The sequence below is a fragment of the Lolium rigidum genome, chromosome 6, assembly GCF_022539505.1.
Source record: "Lolium rigidum isolate FL_2022 chromosome 6, APGP_CSIRO_Lrig_0.1, whole genome shotgun sequence".
Taxonomy (NCBI): Eukaryota; Viridiplantae; Streptophyta; class Magnoliopsida; order Poales; family Poaceae; genus Lolium; species Lolium rigidum.
The window spans coordinates 316,790,589-316,801,854 of NC_061513.1; the positions used below are offsets into that span (position 1 = coordinate 316,790,589).

General features: G+C 46.5%; 1 protein-coding gene and 1 long non-coding RNA gene across 6 annotated transcripts; both read right to left on the bottom strand.

Moving 5' to 3' along the window:
* Positions 1–1,081: 1,081 nt before the first annotated feature.
* Positions 1,082–1,488, bottom strand: LOC124664648. The gene is made up of 2 exons (XM_047202117.1): positions 1,252–1,488; positions 1,082–1,162 (listed from the first exon to the last, which is right to left on the bottom strand). Exons 1-2 carry the CDS (start codon positions 1,486–1,488, stop codon positions 1,082–1,084), a joined length of 318 nt encoding a protein of 105 aa, XP_047058073.1.
* A 2,225-nt stretch (positions 1,489–3,713) lies between these two features.
* Positions 3,714–6,596, bottom strand: LOC124666806. 5 transcript variants are annotated; one of them, XR_006991050.1, is made up of 7 exons: positions 6,511–6,596; positions 5,343–6,394; positions 5,209–5,258; positions 4,913–4,961; positions 4,636–4,685; positions 4,398–4,487; positions 3,714–3,902 (listed from the first exon to the last, which is right to left on the bottom strand). It is a non-coding gene; the product is annotated as an uncharacterized LOC124666806 (long non-coding RNA). The 5 variants fall into 5 exon arrangements; XR_006991046.1 differs by having other exon boundaries at positions 4,398–4,961; positions 5,343–6,016; positions 6,163–6,394; XR_006991049.1 differs by having other exon boundaries at positions 4,398–4,685.
* Positions 6,597–11,266: the final 4,670 nt, after the last annotated feature.

The following is an 11,266-nucleotide window of genomic DNA, read 5'->3' on the forward strand; positions in this document are numbered from 1 at the left end:
AGCATCATTCGAAAGTCAAATATATCAAGGGGGCACGTGTAGAAAAATGAGATGTTAGAACAACCAAATTAATGGTAGCCGGGTGTGACAGCTACTTTATATTAATTGACAAAGACTTCCTTGTTTTGAGGTCTTTTTTATCAGAAATTACATTAAATATATAAAGATTTTTGTTATAGAATTAGCATCACTAGAAAGTGATTTTTTTATACGAATCCAGCGATAGTAACATAACATAATCAAGATTTTGTGGCTTAACTTTGTCGCCCAAAGTTTCCAGTTCCTACGCATGGTCATTTTCAATAAGCATGATCGGCTGAAAAGTGGTACAAAATCAATATTTACAATAACTCATTGGTTTGCATCATGAACACACACATGCATGTGGTATCATGTTTCTCTTCGTACTTATGCTATATACCCGCAACAACCTTTTGATTGTTGAGGGCAAACATATTTGGATTAAGAGAAAACAGAATGCTAGAAAATAGTTAGGAACCAAAAGTATTAACTTACTATAGTATTTATGTGGCATATATAGCTTCTCACACAGATTATGACATAGCTATATGCGTTTTTCTGCGGGAACACATCATATGAATTCACTTAGGTTCAGATTTATTCTCACTAATAACTTACACAAATAATATTTCATTTCAATAGCATATTTTTAATTATATTAACATGTTCTGCCTGATTTAGTCCTCACAACACTCACCAATGATCATCTAAAGCAATACATGGATATAAAATTGTGTTCCTATAAAAATAATATATTCCCAATGAGTGAAATATTAATAGATACGGCCGCTGCTTAGAGATTAGGAACCAACATGTGCAGAGATGAAGGGGTATGTGTAGTAGCAAACATTTATAGAATCTAAGGCCAATTTCTGACAGGATAAACCTTTCTGACAGGACGAAACATAGAGATAACGAACACTTTCGATTGCAAACAAAATAGTACACCACAGACCAAACGATGAAATGAAAGACACCAACGGAATGAAAGAGGAGCAAAGGTTGACGCTCCACATGACAACAGGCAAAAGGAAATTGCCGCCCCCCAATTCGTACTCCTTCAGGCCTTCCGCTTCTTCCCAAGGAACACGTCAGAAAGAACAGTCTGTGATTGCAGCGACGCCTTCAGTATCTCCAGACACTGCAGGACGAACTTACAGAACGATGAGCCGGACATTACTTGCAATATGAATGAATCGATGGTGCTAAATTGACAACGGTTTAGTTTACCTCGGCATAGCCCAGCTGCACAGTCCTCTCATTGAGCGAGCTGATGTTTGTGACGCCAAAGGTGTTGAGGAGGCTGATCCCAGAGATGGACGACATGGGCGCCACCTTCAAGTCGTCCATGACAGTGTACGTCACAATCCCCTGCACGAACCCAGCGCCTCCAGAAGCAGCAGAGGAAACGGTAGCTCCAACGGAGCCCGCATCCGGGTCCACAATCTCCACCAGCTTTGTGGTCATCTGACCACGGCAACTCTGACACGTCGCGCCATGTACCTTGGTCATGTAGCTTCTGCAGTTTGGGTAACTGCGGATACTGCTGTTGCAACGGTATATGTCGACAGCCTCAGGCGGCGGCGCCTCAAGCTGGAGCAGCTCAGCGCCTTGACAACCAGCAGAAGGGGTGAGCAGGTCGATCTTGGCGTCGTCACGGCAGATCTAGGTGTCGTCGAGCTTGTCGACGCTGTGGTACAGGTTGCCAACGCTGCCGACCATTGTTTCCGCGGTGAGCAGCTTGACGACGGTGCCCACCGGCATGGTGAGGAGGGAGAAGAGGAAGTCGACGACGTCCTTGCCAGCCTCAGCGTACAGCACGCGATGGGACTTGCTGTCCACCAACAGCTTCATGCTTAGGTTGGTCCTAGAGCCCTCCTTGGACGCCATAGATCTGAGTAGGCGTGGAGCTAGCTATCTATGGAGAATGTGTGGACTGTGGAGTACTACATGAAAGATGCTCGTACAGCCGTATATATAGTTATATACACATGGTGAGGCAGCTTGATTAGGATTTATGGGGAATTTGAGAGGAATTGATGCACCGTTCATGGGGAACTTGCGTGCAGTCATTTGTGCGCTGCTCGATGTGCAGCAGCGTGCATACTGTTCTTTGGGAAGATTAAGCGACGGTTCCATTTAAAGCCCATGGGGAACATCATAGACGACGCACGTACATTGGCTGGGAATCCTGGGATATGTGGCTTGTCCCACGCGTGTATGCAGCTGGAGTACTACGAGTGTGGACGCGAAAAAGTCAATGGTAAATACTGTATAGGATGGGTTATGCGTTACACCCTGAACGGCATACAGCAGAAGCAGAACGCGTGGAACTCTAGTGGGGGATTCCCTCTCACCTTATGATGAAGATCTACTAGTATTTGACGTCTGTTTTCATTCACTTGACTCGAGCGTCGAGTTTTGGAAGGCTCTGCCAGCGAACTCGAAATGGACGACATGCCTAGAGTTTGCCGGACCGGATGGGTTTTGGCCACGTCCAACCATGTTTTTTTTTCTGACAGTTTGATTTCAGATGGAGCGATGCGAACCTTTGCGGACCGTTGCCATTGTGGGACATGTGTTAGTTTCATTGTAAAGTTAGTCGCGAAGAATGGCATGCATGCCGAGATCTAAGGAAGAGTAATGGTTGATCGAGTTCCGGTGGCAACGAGGTTTGGCTTGGTGATTCGTGACATGGAGCAATGGGATTGGCATGTGCGGCGATAACATAGGAGAAATTCAGAATCTAAACTTGAAGGATGAAAATCCAAAGTCTGACTTAGTTGGTTATGCCTAACAATAACCATTGTTTTGTTAGCATGGACTTTCTCCTGCGTGAAAACATATGATGGATGACCAGGATGATGGCAGTGTTTGTGCACTATTTCCTTTTGAAGGCGTCACTTTTGGAGAAATTGGATTTCTGGTGTTGTTTTGGTGGTGTTTGGTCGCTGCTATAAGGGATTAGTCACGGGACTTTTTCTTTTCTATAATTCCTTTTTTATGTTTGCATCCGTATTGCCACTAGGGCACTGCAATGCAGACGTTTGGTGTAATTGGCATCTTGTCGATATTAATATATTTCATTTATCGAAAAAGTAAAGTTTTAGAAATGGACTGGTTGCCAAGCATAAATATATAAACCTGTTGTTGTCAGGCATTGTTAGATCATTGTCAAACATCCAGAAATAGCAGCAGGGGCTTTTTCATTTGTGCCTCTTGCTTTTGCAAAATAAATCTACTATCCCAGCCTTTTCACAAGGTATATAGTTTTGTCCGGACCTTCTTCGTATTTGCAGCAAACTAGTGGTTGGGGCGCCCCTTGGGGCGCCTCCTGACCAGAGCTGTGCGTCCCAATTTCAGCGCATGAAAGATTGAAAGTAAAATGCAGAGTTGGACAAAAAATCAATAGGTGGGTCTAACAGAGTAGCTACATGTTTACTTTTCTTATTTATTACTTAGTTCTGATTGCATGGCCTACTCTAGAGTTGTGTTCTGGCCTAAAATAGCACAAAATGTTCACTGCGCACCGCAAACTTTACATTCAATTTTGCAAAGAAGACAATACCATGAGTAGACTTGAAAATCATGAAGAATACCATATTGGCAAAGATATATACAGAAATAAAATCATGAAGAATGCTTGGCCGATCTGTTAACTAATCTAGTACACAGTGACTTGAAGCATTACCTAGAAAATAAAGCTTGCATACAAGAAATTCAGAAGGATAGTTGTACTGAGTTTTGAACTAATGTTGTCTTGCATATATACATATCTTTCTGTTGTAATCCTAATCAAATAAGGCTTTCATAAGCTCCTCATAGCAGTGATAATGCATGTCTTGCACATGGATAGCAGTACTTCTGAATTCTGATACAACCTTCTCAAGCAGAAAACATATACATGCTATAAATTTCAGAGAATAACATGGCGGGAATTTATATTAAAATAGGAAATTAGAAAACTTAATTCTCTCTTAAATATAATTTTTTTTCCTATTGAAGTTATTAAGATTGGTTACATGCACTTCCATATATAAAAGCATTTCCTACTGAAGCGGAAAGAAGTAATCATGGTTAATGGCATTAGATTCTATGTTAATTCACATTAAAACTTACATAATCCTAATAATTGCAATTAAAACATCCTGAGTGGTGTATGTAGCAAAGCAGCCCGCAAAAGCACTAAACCTGTAGTTAGTGGTAAACATCTAAACTACAAAAAAGTCATGGCTCCGGAATTGCTAGACTGAAACATACAACTCTTCCAGGGTGACTATAGACACTTCATACGTTCCTTATCAAAACCTCTAACGCCAAGTCGTATGGTGCAATAAAAATATATGAACAAGTACAAAAGCAAATATAACTCGTACCTTCTTACTTTTGCGATTGCTTTTGAGAAAGTGAGAATTAAACTTAGAATATATTGTATGATCGTAGCCATTCAATGCAGGTTTGCTAGCCTGCACAAAGACAACTGATTACAAAGTTAGATTAGCCTCCTAGATTAAGTAAATAATGCCAATGGCCCCACCGCAGAAATTTAAATAAATGGCAGCAATAATGTAGATGACCGAAGTATTACAAGCACCAGAAACTAAACGAGCTTACATAAGTAATTCTTACAGCACATTTGCTTTGAAGGAGCCGCAAAACTGAAACTGGGGAAAATCAAGTTAGTTGGTCAGAAACAAATTACGTGTCACTACAAATAGCGTCATCTCTAGATGGCAAAAGGTGAACTATTTTAACAAGACTGAAAATCAACTACATGGAGAAAGTGCTGACTTAACAGGTAGGATGCGCACGCATGCAGGCAAAGAGCAGATCATTGTTCAAGCAAACCGTCAATGCCCAGGCAAATGGACCCAAGAAAACAAGAGCATACCTCAACAATTACTTACTGATAACTTCAACGTCACGACACCAACGATGATCTGCGACGAAACAACGCAAGTATCAGAGCTATAACTGAAAGAAAGTAAATTAGTATGAAAACTATCTTAAAAGAGCGTGTTGAGTCTTTTAGTATTCCTTTCTAATATGAAGACACTGATAGACAAGATAAATAAGTATGTCGCCGCTCTTACCGACTAAAATCGCAGATGCAACTTTTGGTGAAAATCACATGTTACAACTTGCAAGGAGCTATAACTAAAAGAGCATGTCAGCATAGTTACTTACAAATACTTTGAATGAATGCTTCAGTGCAGCCAGCTCATAGATCCAGTAGCCTGAAGATTGCAGATATTTAACCATTATAACAGTTCAACAATGAGATCAAGACACGCAACTGAATATTAGAAAGGAATACTTACCTAGGGACCATATTCTGGACTTGGAACCATATGAAATATCCGCAAGAAGTTCAAGATGTAATGATGTAAATGGGACTTCCTACAAGCTTCAGAAAGAAACACAGTGCTTTGTTTAACCAGTCCAAAATCATCTGTTTCAAACAACAAATTCTGAACATAAGATATTGTCATCAGCAATTTTAAGTACTTCATAGTCCAGGTATTTTTCTCTCATCGATGAGCCGTATATTTTTGTCATTTGTAAGAAATATATTGAAACACTGAAAAACAATACAATACATGGTGCTAAACTGTTTTTTCAGTAGGAAATAAATAAAGGTTATGGGTATAGCAACCTTCACATAGCGATGAAGGACATGATTAGCATGGAAGTAGTCAAGTGCTATCAGGAGCTGCACAAGTCATACACAGAGTTTCTTTGCATAAAATGAACACAACAAGGAGTAAAAAAATTCAATAATGAAACTCCAGCTACTGAACATCACATGTTACAGACGAATTAACCACCTCTTCCAAGAAGTACTTGGTGTTAAACCTTTTATGGCCTCTAACCTGTACAATGGAAAATAACCATAATTTCGTTGCAGGTTCAAATACAATTGAGAGTTTACTTCACAAGTTACATAGATGTCTCCTCCCCTGCATTAGCCGATCACAAAGCACAAATAGCAACCCTGATAACAACAACAAAAGAATTCATTCAGGATCATACAAATATTTCAACTGAATCAGTGAAACATGAAGGGAGGGCACAAGAGCAAAGATAGCTCTCTAGACCCTGCCAATATGCACATATAGAAGAAGCGAGGACCATACTCACCTTCTCCAATACATATTCCACAATGTAAGGGCACCTTACTTTTGCAATGAGCTCCATCCGTATGAACAAAGTCATGAATTTTGCATGCTCGTCGAAAGGTTAAACCATCTTTTAGCAAAAATTCTAGCTAAATACTGATATGCCCCATGACACAGAGGGAACATAGGTTGTTCAGGAGACCTCTTGGTGTGATGATCAACGGCGCGCTAGTTGGATCTTCTTCAAGACATACCTGAAACAAAGCCATGCGTCAGTGGTTAGTGACACACCTCATACTGCAGAGATTCTAGATAACATACCATACATATATTCATGAAAAAGGGTTAATATTACTGGAACCACACTAACTTATTCTTCACCTTTCTCGACCTCGAGCAGCGGCTGGTGCGTCACCACGTCCTCGGCCCTCTCCATGTTCACATCGAGCGCGTACCTACGAGCACGGGCAACAAGCAAGCATGAGCAGCACCTCCAGCAGTACAGTGTGCAAGAATCGACAGGTCGGGAAGTGAGGGACTCACCAAGGCGGGCGGCGTCAGCGCGTAGGTGGGGAAGCACCTCGTTGTATACCTCGAGATGGCAGCCTTGCTTGTTTATTAGTCGTCCCCCACGCTGACCTCCGGCAGCAGCTGCTGCTAAGGCGGCCGCGGCGGAAAGAAAACGACGCTTGGTGACGGCACCGAGGAGACATCGCAACGGAGAAGCTAGAACAGGGGTCGACGATGGTGTGGGGGAGGAGAGGCGCGTGAGGTGGCGGCGTAGCCACAAATAATAGTACAAATTAGCAAGAGAGGAATAGACACGGAAGGAGAGCAGCATCAGCCAGATCGGCCCCCATGTCGCGGCGGCGGCACATCTGGAGGTGCAGGTCGTCCTTCTCCTTTTCCCGGCGGTGGGGAGGCGTCCGCTGGGTTTCCTTTCTTGATCTCGTTGTCCTGGAGCTGCTGCTCGCTCACCGCCCGCTAGTGCCGGTAGCCTCTGCTCCTGACCGCTCGCCGCCGCCAGCCAGATTGGGACGGGAGAGAAATTAAGGGTCAGGAGGGAGAGAACGAGGCTGAGAGGAAAGGAAAGGAAAGGTTCGGAGTTTTTTTTCACTCGCTCGCGTGCAGTACAATCGTGCAGTACAACTGCAGAACAGATCGATCAGTACAACTCTCGCTCAGCCCGTGCGCGCCACCAGGTGATCGTGGATAGCCCCAGAGCACGCCCCACCCACACGCACTTGCTTGTACTCAATATCAAACCGGCCAACACATAAAATTTTGCAAACGGATGTGAATTGGATTGTAGAAAAAAGTGAGTAGTTTTACGTTTTTAGATGGGCTTGGTTTACAGTTGGGCCTTTTCTTTTCCTATTTGTTTCCAATCCGGTTGGCCGGCCACGACTTGAGTCAACGCATAAAATCCGTTCCATCTATCGATATGTGAAACATCGCCAATTTCCGCGAGCCCGACGCCTCGATTCCCTGCCTGCCCTCTCGCGGTTCGTGACTATCTCCCAGGCCGCCTAGTTCCTACCCTCGCTCTCGCCGATCACGACTGACCGATCGCGAGACGATCTGCTGACTACTGCCCTCCTGCGGAATACACCTACGTACTATGGTGCTGCCTACTAGTCCGCCGGCCAGTGGCTTCACAGTTGGTAGTCCCAGTCCAGCCATCTTCAATCAGACAATAATCCAATTTGCATATTTGATTAAGATAGAAGGTAAGAACCCCTGTTGCAGTTCTCTTGAAATTCTACTATATGCTCGCCTATAATTCGGGTTCTGAATTTTGATTAGTAGTTGTTGTTCTTATTTGGAAAAGCGGACTTAACTAGTTTGGCAACTCTATACATCGACAAGAAGTTAGTGGACGAGTTTGATATTGATTCCATCGTCATGGACTTTGCTTCTAGGAATTGACGGAGAAAATTTTAAGATATCATGTAAACATTGTTTTATATGATAATTGAAGTTGTAAATACTTAAAAGTATTTATTTTTCATCATCTCATACACGCGAAAAAAATAGTAAGAGAGGCCCAAAATTTTAGTTTCGCCCGGGCCTCCGAAATCTCAGGACCGGCCCGGTTCTCGGTGGTTGATCGTAGATCAATAACCGTTTCGTCTGTAACTGGCGCATATCACTCACGACGGTGCCGCTTCGGTTCCGCGACCTGCAACGACGCACTACGCCTGTTTACGTGTACAAAGCGGAAAATTTGAAGAACCAACCACTAGTACGTCCTAATCTGCTGTCTGCTGCTCACACTGAAGTTCACAGTTGCGACTTTTCAACGACAACACACCCAATATATTTTTTTTTAGCAACGCAACGGAGGGCGAAGAGATCACCTGAAACTTTTTCATTAATTTCATGGAAAACGGAGGATTACAAGCAGGGTTCAAGCCCTGTCAACACCCGAGAGCACTAGGGGATTAGAGGGGAGAGGGACGAACACCAAGCAACAAGGGGAGCACATCAATGCGGCGCGACGCCCTGACAAGCCAGAGTGTGAGGTGGTCACGCACGGATGCGAAGAACTCGGCGGTGGTTGTGTTGACACTATCGAAGAACATGTGGTTTCGCGTCTTCCAGGTGATCTAGAGAAGGAGAGTGGCCGTAGTCATACGGAGCGTGAGCGGCCAGCCCAAGTGGGCATCGGAGAAGGCGTCCACCACATCCTCCACCGTGCGGTGTAACCCAGCCCGGGGATCCGCAGATGCGCACCTCCAGATTTGAAGTAGACGTGGGGAGTTGACGAATAGGTGATCTACATCTTCCGCAACACCGGGGCAGAATGGGCAATCCAACGACTGCAAGATGCCCAGACAGCACAAGCGTGCCCTGGTTCGTGTCCTACGATGCCTTAGGATCCAGATGAAGACCTTGACCCGGACCGGCACAAAAGTGTCCCAATTCAGGTCGTGGAGAGGTGGGCTGCAGCCCGAGCTGTGAAGGAGGCGGTACGCATCGCTTGTCTTGAAACTTGTGGGCGCACCCCCAACGAGCGCACCTCTGTCCGGCACAGGCAGGGGACGGTGGCGCGCGAGGGCGTCTTCAAGCATGGCGAAATCCGCCGCCGCGGCAGGAGAAACGCGATCGCGCCGGGCAAGGGCGGCGGCACCCATGCGCGTACCAGCGGCAACCGTCGCATCCGCATCCAAGCAGTGGGAGAACACAGAGGGGTGCGCGGCATGGAGTGGGCCCGCAGAGGTCCAGTTATCCATCCAAAAGGAGGTCATGCTACCATCCCCCACCCTCACAGTGGTGATCGACCTAAGGAGAGGTATGAGATCCGCGAAGCTTCTCCAAAGAGGTGTCACGGGATGCGGGTCCCCTCGCAAGTACCATTGCTGGATCCACACAGTCCATGGATTGTCCTCGCCCATCAACAGCCGATAAACATTCTTGAGAAGCAGACATGTGTTCTGCGTCCCAAGATCAATCAAGCCCAAGCCACCCTCAGAACGGAGCCAACAAGCAGTTTCCCACGACACCAAGCAATCTCCACCAGAGCAGGCGGCAGAAGCATTCCAGAACATGGAGCGACGAGGCATGTCCATCCGAACGAGCGTGCCCTTCGGGATAGGCAGGGCTGACATGGCAAACGACGGCAGCGCAGAGAGCACGACGGTGGTGAGTGTCAGCCGACTGCTAGGATCAAGAGTGCGTAGCCGCCAGCTAGGGATACGCGCCACAATTTTCTCAGCGAGGAAGTCCATCGCGTTGGCGGGTACCTTGCTTTATGACACTGGCAAGCCCAGATATGTTTGGGGGAACATCGAGATGGAGCACCCGAGAGTCGCCGCAAGAGAAGCAAAGATCATCGGAGGGCACACAGATGGGCACAAACGTGCTCTTGTGGTAGTTGATAGTGAGCTCGGTCGCGACAGAGAAGGTGTCCAGCGCCGTCTTGAGCAGAGACACCTCGGACGGAGTCGCTCGCACAAGGATCAGAGTGTCGTCGGCATACTGGATCACGGGGCAGGGGAGGTTGTCGACGAGGGGGTGGAGCAAGCCGAAGCCGGTAGTGATAAGCTGTCGCAGGAGCCCGGCCACGATCAGGTAAAGGTAGGGTGACAGCGGGTCACCCTGACGCAGACCATTCTTGCACTCCATCCACCTCCCTGGGACACCGTTGAGAAGAACGGCAAGCCTCCCTGAAGTCAAGAGCTCGCGAATCCAGGAGCGGAATAACGAAACGAAGCCACGAGCCTCAAGGATAGCATCAAGGGAGCCCCAGTTCACGGAGTCGAACGCCTTCTTAAAGTCTAGCTTGAGGGCGATGGTGGGGGCATCACGGAGGCGACAACACAGCGCGAGCTCTGCAACATACAAGAAGTTGTTGGTAATGCAACGTCTAGCAATGAAGCCAGACTGCTCAAAGGCGACAAGCTGCTCGATGAACTGTTGGAGCCGCGTCGTAAGCATGCGGGTGATGATCTTCATGACGCATTTCTGAAGGGTGATGGGGCGAAAACCATCCGTAGTGACCACCTCCGCGGTCTTGGGGAGGAGCGCAATAAAAGCCTGGTTGACGCCGGAGAGGTGGGTGCCGCCGCTGTGGAATTCCGTAACAAAGCTCAGAAGGTCGTCCTTCACCACAGGCCAGAAGGCCTTGAAGAACGCTGGACCAAAGCCGTCGGGCCCAGCGCTGCTGTCGGAGCGCATCGACCAGAGGGCTTTCTTCAGTTCCTCCTCGGAAAAAGGAAGCTCGAGAGAGGACAACCCAGCAATCGGGGGCAGTAGCGCCGCGAGGTTAGGATCCCAAACAACGGGTGACATTGTCCCGAGAAGCGCTGAGTAGAAGGCATGCAGTACCCGCTCCTTATCACCATGGTTCGTCACGGGGTGACCGTCGGAATGAAGGACCTTTATTTGGTTCCACCGCAACCGCGCAGAGGCATTCGCATGGAAGAATGCGGTGTTCTCATCTCCAAGCTTGCACAACCGATATGTGTACCTCTGTTTCCAGTAAGCATCGAGCTTCTTGTACTCCGAGGACAGCTGCGTATTGACGAGGGAACGAAGGAGGGATTCAGCATGAGAGAGTGCGCGAAATTTCGCCACCAGGTCCATGAGGGAAATAACCTCCCTGTAGTTTGAGATAACCGCAT

Coding starts and splice junctions, on each gene's coding strand:
- LOC124664648 (XM_047202117.1), bottom strand. CDS start 1,488: ATGACCACAAAGCTGGTGGAGATTGTGGACCCGGATGCGGGCTCCGTT. Junction 1,163..1,251: donor TGCAGCTGGGCTATGCCGAG/GTAAACTAAACC, acceptor TTCGTCCTGCAG/TGTCTGGAGATACTGAAGGC.